This window comes from Macadamia integrifolia, chromosome 8, assembly GCF_013358625.1.
Source record: "Macadamia integrifolia cultivar HAES 741 chromosome 8, SCU_Mint_v3, whole genome shotgun sequence".
In the NCBI taxonomy this organism is placed as follows: domain Eukaryota; kingdom Viridiplantae; phylum Streptophyta; class Magnoliopsida; order Proteales; family Proteaceae; genus Macadamia; species Macadamia integrifolia.
The window spans coordinates 11,488,920-11,508,859 of record NC_056564.1 but is presented as its reverse complement, the minus strand read 5'-3'; the positions used below and the strand labels follow the sequence as shown (position 1 = coordinate 11,508,859).

General features: G+C 37.7%; 2 protein-coding genes across 2 annotated transcripts; one reads left to right on the top strand and one right to left on the bottom strand.

Moving 5' to 3' along the window:
• Nucleotides 1-2,240: 2,240 nt before the first annotated feature.
• Nucleotides 2,241-4,245, top strand: LOC122086524 (36.4 kDa proline-rich protein-like). The gene has a single exon (XM_042655405.1). It carries the CDS (start codon nt 2,399-2,401, stop codon nt 3,863-3,865), a length of 1,467 nt encoding a protein of 488 aa, XP_042511339.1. The 5' UTR covers nt 2,241-2,398; the 3' UTR covers nt 3,866-4,245.
• Nucleotides 4,246-8,468: 4,223 nt separating this feature from the next.
• On the bottom strand, nt 8,469-19,706 carry LOC122087545 (coatomer subunit epsilon-1-like). The gene is made up of 7 exons (XM_042656708.1): nt 19,438-19,706; nt 19,222-19,311; nt 18,754-18,905; nt 10,574-10,709; nt 10,325-10,480; nt 10,149-10,228; nt 8,469-8,959 (listed from the first exon to the last, which is right to left on the bottom strand). Exons 1-7 carry the CDS (start codon nt 19,597-19,599, stop codon nt 8,866-8,868), a joined length of 870 nt encoding a protein of 289 aa, XP_042512642.1. The 5' UTR covers nt 19,600-19,706; the 3' UTR covers nt 8,469-8,865.
• Nucleotides 19,707-19,940: the final 234 nt, after the last annotated feature.

The window sequence follows — 19,940 nt, the reverse complement described above, 5'->3', positions numbered from 1 at the left end:
TAAGCAGGAAAATAATGGAGCTGCATAAAACGAGACATTTTACTGGTCACTATCAATCAAACCTTCTTCATTTGGATCCAACCTACAGCAATTTGCAAACCCTAAAGCAAGGCTATTAGCCCTCCCTAGGTTTCCATCAGTATCTCATGTTATGCCTCTGATTAGATTTCTTCATTTCTTGGTGTGAAAATGACTCCTTTTGGTCTCCTCCCTATAAGAGGTTAATCCAAAGGCTAAAGTGAGTACTTTCCTCTGAGTGAAATGAGGACTAAACTTATTATTAGGGTTTTTTTCATGAAGATTGGCCATGGAATTGAAAAAAATATCTTGTTTGGACCTAACTTGTCGGCAAATGCTTAAAAGTGAAATAATTGATATCCCAATAAACACACTAGTTTTGTAAAGTTAAGAATAGAGGAATATCATATCACATGATTTTATCCATGTTTTATACCCTTCAAATATTTTTCTTGAGATAAGCTTGCTCCTGTTCAAAATCAACTGCAAGGGAAAACCTCATGACTGAAGACTGATTACTTCTTGTCTTTAAAGAGAATGTGGAAGAAAGAGTATATGATTAGTGTTTGCATTGACTTGCCTTGAAGTGTAAAATTCTAATCCAAAAACTTGAACTATTAAGTGGAGAGACCCAACTAGTATATGAGACACCCAAAGTCCCAAAGTCTCAAGCATAACCGATGTAAGATTATTCTCAATACTCCTCCTAACGTGTAGCCAGAATGAGCATGCATGTGGAAAGACATGCAAGGTACGTCTTTCCGCATGTATATTCATTCTGACTATACATGAGACGGAGTATTGGAAATAATCCTACATTGATTAAGTTTGGAGCCTTGATGTCTGCATATACTAATTGGGACTCTCCACCTTACAATTTGAACTTTTGGATTAGAATCTAACACGAGGCCTAGTCACTAATACTAATATAGTTTGTTGAAGTTGAATATTGCTGATAGAAGGTTAAGCAACAATAACAGTGAAGCCACTGGTCTTTTTCATATGAACCCAATTATTTTGAATCTTTATTTTGAGCCCTACGACATTGATTGGCTCTATTTCACCATTTTAATGGCACTAATCTAACCCATCTAATCTGAGATAAATCATATTGATAATAACCCTTTAACCATTTTTTTTATTCCTTCATTCTAGATTGAAGCCTTTAAGTCTTTGATTCCCACTCTTAAATCTATTCTAACAAGAAAAGTTCCACCACTGGGATTTTGGGTTATCACAAAATAAATATACCAAACTAGGAAACACACATACAAGGACATGCATATCTAACATTCAAAAGATCAGGACTGATGACTTTGCTACAATGACATGTTACTGTCAATGCAAATGAAAACCCTTGAGTTTGCATTGAAAGGAATAATCTTTTCAAAAAGTAATCTGGTACACCAGCTCACTAGGAAACCTATACTATGTCCCATCTCCATGCAAAGAGACAATCATGATATTAATGTATATATATTCAAACTTCTAAGTACAGTCAATACTTCCAAGATGATGAGATGATAACAATCACCAAATCTAACAATTGTTCAGTGCAATTGGTTAGCTGTGGTGTGCAAAAATCCCATACTCACTAGGACGTCTCAAGTTCAAGTCTCTAGGTTGTTACCTACTTCCCTCCTTACCTACAAAAAAAAAAATAAAACAATCACCAAATCTATAGTAATAAATAACAAAATCTCACTCAAAACCATTGGATTGAAATCAAACTATTACCTCTACTCCCATTATAGAAATCCAAAGGTGCAAAAACTGAGACCATATATGTACAAGAAGAACTTTTGTATACTAAATCATAGCTCTATATCCCCGCAAATCAAGAAAGAGGAGATTGGATCCAGTGAAGAATCACTTTTAGGGTTCGTCGTTTTGTATGGTAAATAGTTGATGATAGCTAGAGAGAGAGAGAGAGTCACATGTACCGAAGGGCATATTCATTCATGATTCATGGGCTCACTCACGGGTTCAATAGTAGTAGTCACTACAAGTTAAAGAAAATTTAAAGAAAAGCGCGTTTCTATATTTGTCTCAATCACTACTATGCATATATGTGACTCTTCAGAACATTTTACCAAAAAAAAAAAAAACTCTTCAGAACTGTTCTCTGGAGTGGCATAAGTCAAATGAGCCAAGGCAAACGTGTCCATTTTACTACAAGGATCCCTTCCCCTCTCCCCCTTGTCTTTCTCTCTCTATAAAAGACTATATGTGACAATGGTTTCAGCATTCATTGCAAGAGATAGAAGGAGGTAGCCAGAGACTTGGTTCTTTCTCTCCAGCACAATGTAAAGAAATTACTTCCCCTAGCTCATCTTGTTTTTCTGAATCTTTTCTCCTTTTATTTGGGCTCTTCATTATAATGGGTAAGTTTGTATTGGCTAATCTCTTGATCTTTCTCTTGAATTTGGGAGCTATACTCTCATCTCTTGCTTGTCCTTACTGCCAATTCCCACCTCATCCTAAACCTCATCCAAAGCCTCCTCCTAAGCCAAAACCACATTGCCCTCCACCATCTGTGCCCGGCAAGCCTCCCAAACCTCCGGTGAGTCCACCCCATGGGCCTAAGCCACCATCACCACATAAACCTCCAAAGCCACCACATAAGCCTCCTGTCAGCCCACCTTATGTGCCTCCTAAGCCACCATCTAAGCCACCCCCTGGTGTAAGTCCACCTTATGTTCCTCCTAAGCCACCATCTAAGCCACCCCCAGGAGTTAGTCCACCTTATGTTCCTCCAAAGCCACCATCACCACATAAACCTCCAAAGCCACCACATAAGCCTCCTGTCAGCCCACCTTATGTGCCTCCAAAGCCACCATCTAAGCCACCCCCAGGAGTTAGTCCACCCTATGTTCCTCCAAAGCCACCATCTAAGCCACCCCCTGGTGTAAGTCCACCCTATGTTCCTCCAAAGCCACCATCTAAGCCACCCCCTGGTGTAAGTCCACCTTATGTTCCTCCATATGTTCCTCCAAAGCCACCATCTAAGCCACCCCCAGGTGTTAGTCCACCTTATGTTCCTCCTAAACCACCATCTAAGCCACCCCCTGGTGTAAGTCCACCTTATGTTCCTCCATATGTTCCTCCAAAGCCGCCATCTAAGCCACCCCCAGGTGTTAGTCCACCTTATGTTCCTCCTAAACCACCATCTAAGCCACCCCCAGGTGTTAGTCCACCTTATGTTCCTCCTAAACCACCATCTAAGCCACCCCCAGGTGTAAGTCCACCTTATGTTCCTCCAAAGCCACCATCTAAACCACCCCCAGGTGTTAGTCCACCTTATGTTCCTCCTAAGCCACCAACTAAGCCACCCCCAAGTGTAAGTCCACCTTATGTGCCTCATCCACCTCCCTATGTAACTCCACCATCTCCACCTTACGTGCCTCAACCACCTCCCTATGTAACACCACCATCCCCACCAACAGTACCTCAGCCACCTCCCTATATACCACCACCATCCCCACCAACAGTACCTCCTCAACCACCTCCCTATGTACCATCGCCGTCTCCAACGGTGCCGCCGCCGGGAGGAACTCCATGCCCACCTCCACCACCACCAGCACAACAAACATGCCCCATTGATACACTCAAGCTAGGTGCATGCGTGGATGTATTGGGTGGTCTAATTCACATTGGGATTGGAAGCAGTGCTAAGGATGCTTGTTGTCCAGTGCTTCAAGGTCTTGTTGACCTAGATGCTGCTGTGTGTCTTTGTACCACAATCAAGCTCAAGCTTCTCAACATCAATCTCATCATCCCAATTGCTCTTGAGGTACTCATCGATTGTGGCAAGACCCCACCTCCAGGATTCAAGTGTTCTGCATGAGCATCACTCCAATTAATTTCAGGTGATCGGGAAACATAAAAATGGCTTCCATGGATTACTATCTTAGTGACCCATTTCACTTGTGGTTGTGTCACCGGCATTGGAAGCATTCACGTGCAAAGGAATTAGTGTGTTGAGTGTTCTTTTTGAAGAAAAGGAGGAAATAAAAATGGCAGAATAAAGTGAATTTATATGCTGGTTTTGTTTTCTGTATCCTGTGGTAAATCAAATCGGTATACCACAGGGATATTAGGGTTTGATAAAAGAAACTGTCGCAATGTAGTGTGATTGGTGATGGTGACTTCTAGTTTGGTTTTTTTATTTTATTTTATTTTTTGTTTGATCAATGCTCTATATATATCATGATTGATCTTTGTTAATTATAGCATGTGGTATGATTAGTCTTTGTTTGTTCCTATTTATTAAAAAAAATCTGGGTTGAGATGTTGATCAATTATTTAAGGTTTTGGATGTATCTTAATATATATTTAGATTATCTCTATTTAATGCTTTAAGATTATGAGCTAGATCCCAAATGATAGTACTTTATAAGAACTAGAATTTCAGCAATGGTTTTTTTCTACCCATGGTTTTGAATTTTCTAGACCAGCAGTCAGCATGCATGGGCTGGCAAACACCACCTCGGCAACTCAAACTCTGTTGTGGGCCCACAACTTGCTCACTTCCATGTAATGCCATGGTATTATCTTGAGATATAGAAAAGTCATTTCAAATCTAGTAGTTTTGTCTTTGTTTTTTACCTTATTTTGTAATTAATTTTTTCCCTAGTAAATATAAGAAATCATCTTATTTTTTAATAAAAAAAAGATTTTTTAAATAAAAATTGTTTGATCTTATGGTCTTTGCATGGTGTTTGCATTGACACAAGGATATGTAAAATTAACCCTTTATCTCTTGTGAAATAAAAAATTAAAAAGAAAAATCTCATTCATCTTGATGCTCGTTCATTCTCATTGCCCCCACCTTAATGGAAGCAATTCACAGGTTTTCAACCAAATTTTAATACTATTTTTGTTATTTAATACTCAAATTTCAATCAATTTCAACCGAAATTTATATTTGATCAATTTAAACACAAAACTTATTGGTTATTGGATTTTCATTGGAAGTTTGGATTGGCTTCCACTATTTAATCTTAATTCATGTTAGTAACTATCTATAAAAAAAAATAAAAAAATAAGTAAATAAATGTGGAATGTTCTCTAAGCAAGTGGCATACATAGAAGCGCACCTTATAATAAGGTATGATGAAACAATTTTGTGGCAATAATGTCATTTCATATGAATGAAAGAGATAGAGAGAGAAAGCTTGAAAGCATTAGCATACTAGGGGTGTCAATGATCTGGCTCTTCTCCAACGACTGCATCTTCCAACCACCTTCCAATCATCCATCTAAGGGTTGGGAGGGCTTGGTCGCGCATTCCAACACTGGCCAACACTTAGGGATACGTGTTTAAGCACTCCCAACCATTGGATGGTCATTGAAGGATCATTGGTTTTGGAGAGATCTTTTTCCGTGTCAAGATAATCGATTTGGTTGGATTGATAATGGATGAAACCATTGCCGATCTAAAAGGGAAGGTTCAATTTTGGTCGTTTTCAGTTTTGGTCTGATTTGGAATCAGTTTATTTTGTTTTTCAGTTACTGTATGTTTACCATGTGTGTATGTGTGTGGGGAAAAATGTTTTTTTAATGATTTTTGGGCATAGTCTTATATCAATTTAAATTGATCGTTAGATACGATGCAATTTTGGCCAGTTCCATAACACCTCAAAATCAAAAGGGACTCAATTAGGGTTGGGTTTTTCGACTAAGTTTGATCAATTTGACACTCCTAAACATATTCTCTCAGAGACCCTATTTTCAAAAATAAAATTCCGTCAACTTAAAAATTATGGCAAAAAACTTATTTAACTAAAATTGGGAAAATAAGCTGCATCATTATTTTTTGCATTTTTTTGGTATATATATATATATATATTCAAAAAATTTAAATTTGATTATTTCACATAAATGTTTAAAAAATTGTACAAGATAATAAGACCTATTAAAAAATGATACAATTAAAATTCATATCTTAGAAGAAAATATATATAGTGCACGAGAATCCTACCATTTCAGGATCTAAGAAACATCATAATATACACAGCCTTACCCACTTCATGAAGAGATCTCATTAAATCTATTTTAATCAATTTATAATAATAATAATAATAATAATAATAATAATAATTAAAATAATAAGAAATAATTAAAATAAAATTACAATATCTTTATTCACCACTTAGAATACAGCTAGATCCACATAAACTAAAATAACTATTAAGTTGTTAATACCATGACAAAAGGGGAACAAAGATGTGAGAGAGACGGGTCCACAAAAATAATTGTGGGTGAAAAGCTTTGCCAGTACCGGACACATTTTGTGTCCATGAACCTGAAAGATGACAAAAGATGGCTCGTACATTTACAATATGATGATGAAAATTTCATTTGACTAAGTTCATGTTCTTGGAAAAAAAGGGTAATAGAAAAAGCATCCCGAGGCTCTACCAGCAGAGCTGGTTGTCACCTTCTGGTATATGTTTCAAGACTACAAAATCATTTTCCCTATATATTGTTATATAGTATGAACCTTCTTGCTGACCTTTTATCAATCACATGGCTTAGGCTCAGAAGTTTGTCCCTTTGAGGAGAAATAGTTGCCAATGGATGCTTATAAGAAATGATATTGCCATCTCCTGACAGATGGTGGATGAATAGTTTAGGAATACAGATGTGAAGCACAATGGTTTCATCCAATTTTTCCTCAACCCAAGACAAGTGGTTAGAACAAGAAAAAATAAATTAAAAGAGGTGGGGAGAGGGATGTTGCAAGCTGGTATATGAGAAACCAGTGGTAAAAAATAACTTGCTGGGAGAGGCATTGTTAGATGATGTGTAGGGGGCAGAACATTTATAATCTCAGATGGTGTATTTTTCGGATCAAAATCCTCTATTTTTCTCATCCCTGTTTTTCTTTGTTTTGCTACCTGTAGAACGCGACACGTGGACAATAAGGAGACCAACGATCAAGATTGGGTGAGGATTATTACATCCGGTGTGTTGGTCTTAAAGTTGTCCACGTGTCGCATTTTGCAGGTAGCAAAACAAGGAAAAACAGGGATGAGAAAAACAGAGGATTATTTTCCGTATTTTTCCATTATGGATGTAATTTTTTTTATTTTTTTTTTCAATTTAGGCAGTTGGGTACTTGGGATAACCGTATAACAATAAAGCTGTTCCATTCAGACCAAGTGGTTGAGGTTTTAAATCGAAAAAAAAGATCTTTCTACAAAATGAGGATGAAAGTGTATATTATGATCTTTCTTAGATCCCAGTGACGAAAATCACTAGACACACTCTTTAGGATTTGAGTATGGAGTTCAAATCTTTTGCAGTGTATTGTGAATGATAGTGAAGATTCAATAACTAAGAAGACCCTAACATATATCCCAGCCGTTGAATCCTTAACGCTGCTCACTGTCTCCCCTCATAAGATTTTTTTAGCTTTGGGTACAAATGTGCAAAAGAATTTCTAAAGGAGTATCTATAGTTAGTGTATTTTATGAGAGAAATTTTCCCAAAGACGAGATAGGGGACACTACTGGGTCCATTGGCGAAAAATATTTTGACAAACTGGCTGGCATTTTGACAGTACAATGACGATCATGGTGGGGGTCTCCTCTGAGATTGATCTGTCGGTGGAGGACGTTGAAAGCCAAAATACATTAGTGGGGCTTAATGCTATTCTTCTTTTATTTTTGGTAAAAGGGCTCAATGCTATTCCGGAATTTACCAAAGGAGTAAAGACCACAATCTGCCGGTCGTGCACTCCTGTTCTTAGACTCAGTGGCAGCAAAATAATCATCTCAAACCCCATGTTAGATGCCTTTATACACGTTTCCATTGGTTCTCATGCTGACTTAGACACCTTGATGCACGCTTCCATTGGCTCTCATACTGACACGGCCTTAAGATCATAGTTTAAAATATCTCTGACACGATACGATACCCTTCTGATACATATTTTAAATTTAACTGATTGATACGATAACCGATACCAATACTTTAATCATTGATCTTAAACATATATTAACGTAATACCCTATAATTCATATCTTAAATTTAACCAACCGATACTTTAAACCTTGGCCAAGACTACGAAGCGTTCTCTCTCCCTTTACCAAAATACCCTATTAAGTTGACATATTATTAGTGTACTGTGGACTACAACTAGATGCACAATAACAAGTCCTAGAGCAAGGTTGTGTTGATGACTTTACTTTTGGGGTTGGAGAACTACTAATCCCCCAGTTACTTGGCATAGTTTCATTGTTTGAAGGGTCATTAATTCCACCCTCCCTACCCAAGTTTTCCTTCAGCAGAGGTCAATTATTATTTCCAATTCTTGTCTTTGCTAAAACACAAGAAGTTTCTTGTCCAATAAAACCATACCATTCCTATGCACATTGCAGATATCTGGAGTGATAATGATCCAACAGCTGAAATCATGCTCTATTGACTTCACAATGCACAACTTTCTACAACATTTCTCAATACTTGATGGAATGAAATTACAAAAGGCAGTATGCAATAATTTCTAAGAGAAGATGAATAAAAACATCTTCACTTCAACAAATACAATTTGGCATGCATGAACTCATTCTTCTCCTTTCAATCAATGTATTGTTCATATTGGGTTACAAACCCTTGTGCAGTTGATGACTACCTGAACTTCAATTAAAAATAATAAAGGCAAAGAAAGGGGGGAGGGGAAAATTATTACTACTAATACTACTACGCCTTCAGCAGTATGAATACCAATAGGTAAAGAAACAGTAATGTGAAAGGGGAAAAAAAAAATACTCCTCAGATTATCGAATAAGAGCATGATCATGCAACTCTCAGCAGGATATCAAATGGCCCACAAGACCTTCAAGCAATAGTTTGAACAGCTCTGTCAAAGCTCTCTTCAGCAGACACCATACGTTTGACAAGAATGTGGTCAGGATGTGAAAGTTTCAATTGGCTGCAGAAATAAATTATTGCAATTAGTTATAAATAACCCACTAACAGCAACATAAGTTTCATTTGCTCCCAACATACAAATCCATTTAGTAAATCATTTCAAAGCATCCCCTTTTAAGCTCCACCACCTATGGCAAGTAAGCTCACCATTCTTACGATTCTCCGTAGTACAGCACATATCCATGACCACTAATCTATGTTGTGTGGCTAGGCTCGCCCCCTAGTATAACCTTATAGTCCTTGCATAACCTATCAGACCTTCCAATTTGCAAGAAATATATTTGGCTACCACGATGCCTATTTTTAAAGGTAACCAAATGCTCCTCTATTTCCAAAGTAAGTATTTAAAATAGATAGTTCATATGCCACAGAAAAAACTAAAACTAAGATCCCCCTCTTGAATCTTCTCTCCAAAATCATATCCTCCACGTATACCTTCATAGCCTCTACAATCTTTCCCAACATGTCCATTCAGATCACCCTCTATTATAATATTTTCTCCATGAATAAAACCTTGCACTAATCGATCTATGTGTTCCCAAAGTTGTAACTTACTACTTTCATCCAATCCCACTTGAGGTGTGTAAGCGCCTGTTATATTGACAGCCTCTTTCTCCAACACAAGTTTAATGGATATAATCCTATCTCCAATCTTTTCACATCCACCACATCATTACTTTTATCCCCCTACCAAAGTTTAAAGTTGTCTAACTCCTTAGCTTTTTTACCCTTCCATCTAGTCTCTTGAATATAGGCTATGTTAATGTTTATTCTAATCATAACATCTATCAATTCCAGACTCTTACCCATTAAAGATCCAATGATCCAAGATGCTAATCTAATCCTACACATTTGGACTAGCTTCTTTACCCGCACTAGTCCACGGTGCGAGAACTCTTGCATACTTGTCACCACAACCTGGCACATCACTTACAGGGGATTCCCTAGCTAACATTTTCTACCTGATCCATTATCAATAAAATTAATTAGTACCATGCTGAGAAGGCAAGCATACATAAGATTAGAATTGTTTGTTATTGTTAGTGCTGTTTTGTCCTTTTCCAAAAAATCTTGTGAATTTACCTTGTTGAGAGAGATTCTCATTGAATTACCATGCCCAACACTAATAGTTTCAGGCAAGAGCTAGTTTAAAAGTTACTGAGTTGAGATGGAATATGTTGATAGCTTACCTCAGAAAACGAGATGATTGCTTGCCAAGGTGAAGACAGCATACATAAAGGTTGGCCAGAGTTTCAGCATCCTTTGCATCCTGGAAAAATATTAATCACTGATTAATTTTACATTTTTTATAAGTAAATTTGTCGTTTCTGTAGCTTCCACCAAAAAATAAATAAATAAATAATACCTTGTTTAGTGCTTCTAGCAACAGGGTTTCAGCTTCATCAAAGTGTCCCATGTGCATGCAACAGACAGCCTTGCCATTCAGGACCAACGTGGTCATTGGAAACTTCTCAGAGAAATCTTGGAAGATCAAGTATGCTTCTTGTATCTTTGAACCACCCTGGAATAAAAAATAAAAAAAACAAGACATAAAGGTCATAAACAGGAAACTTATCTCATTTTCAAATACACCAATGCTAAAACTTGCATTTACCACTGCCAAATTCAGCCATGCATTTGCTAGTTGGGTTAGAGTGTGGTCCTCATCAATTTGTTGCATAATCTTTAGCTGTTTCTCTGCATGATCCGCTCTATGCATCTTAAGAAATATTTGAACATTCAGCGCATGCCTGCAAAAGATGAAGAAGCTTGTCAGTATCACATAGACTGTTGCATTTCTTTCACTAAATGGAAGAGAAAAAGAATGCAACTGAATCCAATAAAGAAACCAAGGCCCCGCACATTTAGAGAACAATACTGGAGTACTGAGCTCCCCAACAGCTATATTTGGCCAACTACATGTATCCTGCTCCACTATTCCACCTTACTTAGTGTCATATCTTCTGTTAAATCACATACAATCACATCCTTCCCACACTTCACAACATGGATTAAAGATCAATAAGTTTCTGTCAGATCTACAAAATTATTTTGATTTCAACAAGGTCCAAAGAATCCAGTGATTTCAGTTAACCAACTCACACACAAAAGTTAAGTTCTCACTTCAAACTAAGTTATTTTCATCCTTCAACTAGTCCTCTTAACAACTTCAACTTTGCTAGCAGTGTCACAGGTCTCCACTACACATGGCTCAATTATCTAGTTGACCATCTGTCCTATCAGCTGTCTGCTAGTCATAAGTTCCCTCAAATGCATCTTTTCTGATTTTATCTTTTCTAATCTTGCTACTTATCCATTTCAACATCCACTTCACATTTTGAAATGACAAGGAAGAGAATTTGGGTTTCGATGCATCACATTATACTGTTGAAATGACAAGGGAACTAGGATTTCAATGCATCACATTAGGCAAGGGGAGATCTAGTTTTATAGAACAAACAAAGAACTTATGAGGTGTTAAGTTTGTCTCGAATTCTTGACCCGTTTTGAAGATTGACCCGCTCCGACATATTTTGGTGGCAGCCCAACCCTCTGCTTCCATCACAGATCTAGCATGGGGGTGCAGGGGCGTAGCCCCCGTGGTATGGTTCAATCTGATCGACCGCGACCGGATGGGTCATCTCGCGACTCGGAATAGGGGTTTTGAGCTAGGGTTTCAGGAGGAGTTTTCTCGCCTCTGCTTGGGTGTAATCTTTCTTCTGCATAGTGAAACATCTTCTTCTTCGCCCGAGGACGTAGCACACCACACTGGTGTGTGAAACTCGTTAAATCTCTGTTTCGTGCAGATCTTTTGTCTATTTATTTTCGTATTTCTTAGTGTTTGATCTAACAAACTGGTATTAGAATGTTAGGTTACTTCGATCCATGTCTTCAATGAAATACGATATTGATAGTTTCGACGGCAACATCAGTTTTAGACTATAGCAGGTTTGAATGATGGTTGTTCTTACACAGCAGGATTTGAAGAAAACCCTATTTGGGAAAACCAAGAAACCTACAACTATGACCGATGATGATTGGAACAAGTTAGATGATAAAGCCCTTTTAGCTATTCAGTTGTGTCTTTCGAATGATGTTTTACAAGAAGTTTTCTTAGAGAAAATAGTTGCAGAGTTATAGATTAAGTTAGAGAATCTCTACATCACCAAATCCCTCACCAATAGGTTGAGATTGAAACAACAACTGTGTACCGTTCATATAGGTGAAGGTACTTCTATCAAATCTCACATATCTGAGTTTAATTCTATTGTTACTAATTTAAAAAGGATAAATGTTAAAATAGACGATGAAGATTTGGCTCTATTATTGTTATATTCTCTGCCTCCATCTCATAAGCATTTTAGGGATACCATGATTTATGGTAGAGAGACAATATCTGTTGAGGATGTCAAAACGAATTTGCAAAAAAAACAGAAGATTGATGATGAGTTGACGTCTATAAATAAATCTGATGGTGTTGGTTTGGTAGCTAGAGGGAGAACAAATGAAAGGGGTTCAGACGGTGACAAAAAGAAGGCTAAATCAAAATCTAAGCACAAGAATTTAACCTGCAATTACGGTAAGAAAAATGGACATATTAAATTTGAATGCTACAAGCTTTAAAATAAACAGAAAGCTGGTGGTGGTGCCCAAAATCAACAAAAGAGAGATGATTCTGCAGAAGCTAGTATTGCTAAAGATGAGGGTGAGTCCGATATGCTTTTGGTGACTGATGATAAAATTAGATCACAGGATGAATGGATTCTTGACTCTGGTTATTCATACCACATGTGTCCCAATCGTGAATGATTCTCCACATATGAATCAGTTCAAGGTGGAATTGTGTTGATGGGAAATAATGTCTCTTGTAGGTCTATTGGAATAGGAGCGATCAGGATCAAGATGTAAGATGGTATTGTCAGAACTTTGTCTAATGTCAAGCATATCCTTGATTTGAAGAAGAATCTCATCAATTTAGGCACGCTTGATTCAAATGGGTGCAAATATACAACTAAAGGTGGAGTCATGAAAATTAGCAAGGGTGTTCTCTTGTTAATGAAAGGAATTAAGATTAGCAGTTTGTATGTATTGCAGGGTACTACAGTCACAGGGTCTGTTGCAGTAGCTTCATCATCTATGTGTGAATCAGATGTCACAAATTTATGGCACATGAGGTTAGGTCATATGAGCGAAAGAGGGATGGCATCATTAAGTTAAAGGGGTTTGTTGTGTGGTCAGAGTATAAGAAAAATGGAATTCTGTGAGCATTGTGTGTTTGGGAAGCGGAGGAGAGTCAGTTTCAGTACTGCTATTCACACGACCAAGAGAACTTAGGACTACATTCATTTAGACTTATGGGGACCCTCCAGGGTTGCTTTAAAGGGGGCTGATGCAAAGTACTTGCTTACTTTTATTAATGATTTCTCTAGGAAGGTTTGGATCTATTTCTTGAAGCACAGAAATAAAGTATTTATCACTTTAAAACAGTGGAAGAATTTACTTGAAAAGCAGACTAAGAAACAAATTAAGAGGTTGAGAACCGATAATGGCCTAGAGTTCTGTGCAGATGAAATTAATGAGTTCTACAAAAATGAAGGTATTGCAAGACACTATACAGTTCATAGTTGTCACGGCGTCAAATCGATCCAAGGCGGTGGAGGGGTGGCTAATCGATTTGGCGATGAATTGCCTGTTATGGCGTTGCCATGACGGTCAAATCGTCCATGTGTCATTTTTTATTTTTCCTATTTTCTAAAGTTATTTAGTATGCTACTTTTTTATTTCCCCTATTTTCTAAAGTTATTTAGCATGCTACAAGCCTATAATATATACCCTATAACATATAAAACCAACATTAAGCAACATCAGATATCAAAAATCAACATAACCCTATCAAAATCACCCTGCAATTTACAAAAAATCGACCGCCTAGTGAATCAGGCGTGACTTGGCGTCCATGGCGTTGCCATGGCGACACCTATCAGCCAATGGTGACTGCCATTTGTGAGTCACGTAAATCGTAGCACTGCCATGAACTTCTTTTTCAGCCAGGACGCCAAATCGCCGCCTTGGCGACACCATGACAACTATGATACAGTTGTTAAAACACCCCAACAGAATGGAATGGCAAAACGTATGAATGGAACCTTGTTAGAAAAGGCAAGATGTGTGTTATCAAATGCAGGATTAGGCGAGGAGTTATGGGCAGAAGCAGTTAACACAGCAACCTTGTTGGTGAATCGATCTCTTTGCACAGCTATTGAGTGCAAGACTCTGGACTAAAATTTGGTCGGGTAAGCCTACAGACTACTCTAATTTAAAAGTATTTGGATGTCCTGCTTATGCACATGCGAATGAATAGAAGTTGGAACATACGGCTAAGAAATGCATTTTTCTTAGCTATACATTTGGAGTGAAAGGATACAGGTTGTGGTGTCCTGATCCAAAGTCTCCAAAATTTCTTATTAGTAGAGATGTTACTTTTGATGAATCTGCTATGTTGCATACCAGGAAAGAAGCTCTTGTTTATTGTGATGAAGGTCAAGAAAAATCTAGAGAGAATGTGGAGTTTGAAATTGGTGGTTCATCTTCAAACAAAGCACAATCTACTTCAGTTCAGCTGCCTACTTTTACTGAAGGAGATGATGCTTAAAAGAATCAAGAAAAAGAATGGTACAACTTTGCCAAGGATAGACCAAGGAGGAATATTAGACAACCACAAAAGTATGGGCGTGCTGAATTTGTTGCTTATACATTGTCTGTTACAGACACAATTGAAAATCGTGAGCCTACAACATATTCTGAAGTTGTTACTTCAGTTGATTCTACAAAATGGTTGGTTGCTATGAATAAAGAGATAGAATCTCTTCATAAAAATTCAACTTGGGAGCTTGTCAAGCCGAGAACAGGAAAAAAAATTGTTGGTTGCAAATGAGTCTTCAAGAAGAAGGAATCTGCTTCAGTTGTTGAAGATGCTAGGTACAAGGCACGTTTGGTTGCAAAGGGCTACAGCCAGGTACAAGGAATTGATTTTAATGATGTTTTCTCACCTGTTGTTAAACATAGTTCTATTAGTATCCTACTTGCTCTAGTTGCTATGCATGATTTGAAGTTAGAGCAACTTGATGTGAAAACAGCATTCTTGCATGGTGAACTAGAAGAATAGATTTATATGCATCAACCTGAAGAGTTTGTTATTGAAGGTAAGGAGGACCATGTATGCTTGTTGGAGAAGTCCCTATATGGTTTGAAACAGTCTCCTAGACAATGGTATAAAAGGTTTGATTCGGTTATGGCTAGTTTTGGATACTGCAGGTGTCAATATGACTGTTGTGTTTATTTCAGAAAGCTCTCTAATGGGTCATTCATATATTTGCTGCTTTATCTTGATGATATGTTGATTGCCACAAAAGACAGGAAAGAGGTCAACAGATTGAAGGAACAATTAAGTTCTGAATTTGAGATGAAAGATTTGGGGGCAGCAAGGAAGATCCTTCGTATGGAGATCAAGAGGGATAGAAAAACAGTGAAGCTGTGGCTATCTCAACAGAAGTACACTGAGAAGGAATTGAATTGTTTTGGCTTGAAGATGCCAAACCTGTAAGTACTCCTCTTGCATCTCATTTTAGACTTTCAGCTGCTCTATCACCTCAGACAGATGAAGAGGTGGAGTACATGTCACGTGTTCCATACTCTAGTGCAGTTGGCTCCATTATGTATGCTATGGTTCGCACTCGTCCTGACATTTCACAAGCTGTTAGTGTGGTGAGAAAATATTTGTCATGTCTAGGTAAAGTTCATTAGGAAGCAATGAAGTAGATATTTAGGTACTTGAAAGGGATCTCTGGTGTTTGTTTGGAGTTTGGGAGGAATGATGATAGTTTATCTGGTTATGTTGATTTAGATTATGCAGGTGATCTTGACAAGAGGAGGTCACTCACAGGCTATGTATTTACTCTTGGAGGAAGTACAGTTAGTTGGAAAACTACTTTACAGGTTACAGTTGCACTATCTACTACCGAAGTAGAGTATATGGCAGTGACTGAGGCAATTAAAGAAGCTATTTGGCTTAGAAGTTTGTTGGAAGAACTCAGCATGGATTATGGGATGACTGTTGTCCATTGTGATAGCCAGAGTGTTATTCACTTGACTAAAGATCCGACGTATCATAAGAGGACGAAGCACATTGATGTTCGGTATCATTTCATCAAAATGATAATTGCTCAAGGTAATATTCAAGAGTTGAACATTGGTACTGAAGACAATCCAGCTGATATATTGACCAAGCCTTTGTGTGTTGGTAAGTTCGAGCATTGCTTGAACTTACTTGGTGTTTGTTGTGTTTGAGTTCAGCCCTTTGGAGGGCTATTGGAGAAGATGAAGATTTTAGCTATTTGTTTGTTTGTCAGAGGAGAATTCAAGCTAAGGTGGAGATTTGTTAAGTTTGTCTCGAATTCTTGACCCGTTTTGAAGATTGACCCACTCCGACATATTTTGGTGGCGACCAGAATGGGAAGTTTTCTGAGATCTATGATGGAAGCAGAGGGGTTAGGGCAACCCGATGGGTCGACCTGCGACTCGGAGTATATAATGTACTGTTGTCTTGTTGAGCAAGTCATTGTATTTTGAGGGGGTTTTCGAGCTAGAGTTTCAGGGCGAGTTTGCTCACCGCTGCTTGGGTGTAATCTCTCTTCTGCATGGTGAAACATCTTCTTCTACACCCGAGGATGTAGCACGCCACACTGGTCTGTGAAGCTCGTTAAATCTCTGTGTTGTGCGAATCTTGTCTATTTATTTTCGTATTTCTTGGTGTTTGATCTAACATGAGGAATATACAGTTTTGGCAACAATTGCTGCAAACGAATTAAAAAATCTTCACTTGCATTAACAATGGGTAAAACTAGGGTTTAGAGATGAATTTGGAAAAATCTAAGGTGGGGCACCAATGGGACCTGTTAACAGAAAGGATGGGGAATTGATTTACACCTAAGGAGAAGAAGGGTTTTTTTTTTTTTCAAGGTTTAAGGAATGGTGCTGCTTCGCAGCATATTAACAAACCCACTGGTCATCATCAAACAATTACGTCGTTAATTTAACTAGATAAGGGTTTCGATGTATCACACTACGCAAAGGGAAGACCTATTCAACGGTGAAAATTTGTCAAAATATTTTTGTTTCTTGAAACATATTTTCCTGAAAATAAAAATTTTGTAAGCTGAATTCGCTTTCATAGGCCCATATAATTTGTTAGCCACATAATGCTTTGTTTTCTCATGAAAATGCAAGGACATTAGTATGAATAACTTATTAAATGCCAATATTTTAATTATGTGCAGAATAACTAATGTAGGTGAAAGGACACAATACGCTAGACACTAACAAAATATGGTGTGAAACCAAACTACACTAAGGATCCTTAAAGTTCCATTGAAAAATTCTTCGTATTTTCCTTATTTCCCCTTCCCTCCATTTCCCAAAATTTAACAAATTTCAACCATTTCGATGAAATATTTTGATTTCCACAGGTGTCGAAATGACCTATACTGTTAAAATCTCAAAACTTGGATCTAGTTTTGCAGCAAAAAAGAAAGAACTTATGAGGAATATACAATTTTTTACAACAAGAACTGCAAGAGAATTGAAAATCCTCACTTGCATTAATAAGGGGTACAACTGGGGTTTAGAGATGAATTTAGCCAAACGTAACTCAGGATACCTATGGGACTCGATGATAGAAAAGATGGGTACCTGATTAAGACCTAAGAAAAAAAAGTTAATTTTTCAAGGTTAAGAAATGGTGCTGCTTTGCAGCATATTTTAGTGAAACTACTGGACATTATCAAACAATGTACTTTGTTAATTATAACTGAAAAAGGTTTGTCACAGGATCATGTTGATGGATGAAAGAGAAAGATTTCGCCAATTGTACAGACTATAACTGCATACAAAGAAGAAACAAGTATACCCACCTCCCAACGAACAAGACCAACGGTCCCCAAAAGATAAAGTATATAGGAAAACTAGATGACTTATGACCCATAAAGTGCTCCATAGTTTCTACCTTCTGCTTTTCCCCACGCAGTGGAGGACTCGGAACAAGTAAGTTAAAGCTTTTATAATGATTCTAGAGGGAGCAAAGATGGAACAATGTCTCACTCCAGGTTGCTACCTTATGCTTTTCCTTACTCCAAGGGATTCTCAGAGCCCAGACATAACCCCTCAAGTTCTCATATACTCGTAGCTAGCTATATTGGCCTTATAAACTATAATTAGGAATTAGCTCAGTCCTGGAATATTTTCTTTTCTGGACAAGAACTAACACTCATGGTTAAAGGTCCAATAATAATCAAGCAATGCTTTACCCAACAGTTTAACTACCACATGCATTCCATATAACATTTAAACTATCTTTCATAATAAGAAAGGTATCAAAAACAGGATATCTCAACTTACTCTATTTGTTTACACCATTTCTTCCCAGCAGGCATCTGTAATAGACTTTACCTTCTATGGAGATTTATTTATAGAATACATAAACAAACGTTACTAATGGTCAATCCAATTCAAAGGAGATATGAAATAACAATTTAATCTGCTAAGCCGCACACAAGAAGTTTAATCATTGTCAAATGAAGCTTCATGCCTTGTTCTACCATAATTCTCATAAAGTACCAATAACTAAAGAATAAGAGCCGCTAATGATGTTTATGCACAAAAATCAGCTAATGATGTTGTGCCTGAAAATTATCTAATTGTATCAGAAATTCTAAGATAAAAAGGCAATGTAAGACTAACAGTTCCATAGTTCCACCAGCGTTAGTAAGCTTAAGAGCCTCATTGTAATCCTGCTCATGCATGTAAATGATCCCTGCAATCAGCCGTAAAACAGGGTTGCTTCCAATGGCTGGATCCTGTAACCACTCTTGGAGACCCGAAATTGAAGATTCCTGCACAATTATACCAACATTCATCATTCATCTTAATATAACGTAACGTAATCTCAGTGCCCGAGTCACATATCACACAACATGAGACGCCAATCAAGATTGCAACCACAAGCTATCCAGATTCAAAACCCACAAAACCTTGAATAAAAAGGGAACAGAACATCACACAAAAGGAAAACTTCAACATTCATCAGTAAAGGAGCGCGGCAGATCTGTGAGTGTTCGATAAATTACTTATGGAGTTAAAATTCAGGTAGATCCAGTTATTATAGTTAGATCTTAAACATCAGAAGGATCAGGAGCAAGAAAAACCAACCTTATTTTCTGGACCAGAGAGATAAAGGGCAAGCAATTTGACAGCTTGAAGAGGTGTGGGAGCCGAAGAATCGATCTCGTTGACCACAAGCTGCAAACATGAATGAGAAAGAAAAATTAAGAAGAAGAAGAAAGGTGGAAAAATTAAAAAGAAAGAAAAATCGAAAGTCATTGTTGGTTAAATAGAATGAAGTGAGGTATTGAGAGAAGCAAAAACCTGATAGCTTCCTAGGGCAATGTAAGATCTATAAACAAGGCAATCTCTCTCGATCGCATCTTCTGTAGAGAGATTGGGAACGTCGCTATTATTAATGGCGGCCTGGTAAGCTCCCAAGTAGAAGTTGTTGCGAAGGCTGAACAGATGATCTGGAGACGCCATGGCTACTTCTCTGCTAAGCTTTGTCGTGCGTTAGATCTCTCTCGCTCTCCCTCTCCCTCTCTCTCTCTCTCACACGGAAACAAAGAAGGGAGTCGGGAATTGAAATTATTTTGGGAAAATTACCCGATTACCCACTTTTGGTTTCACTTTACTAAATTCCCCAACTTGTGTTTCAGTTAACAACAATCTCCAAAATCAAGTTGAGGGTTACAAAAATATCCAAAACAGTAATTCTCCCTTAATTATGTTTTTTTTTTTTTTTATCATTTGACCCCCAACTTCTTGCACCCTACTTTCTCCAATATCCGATCACCTTTCCTGCAATTCTCACCCTACCTTCT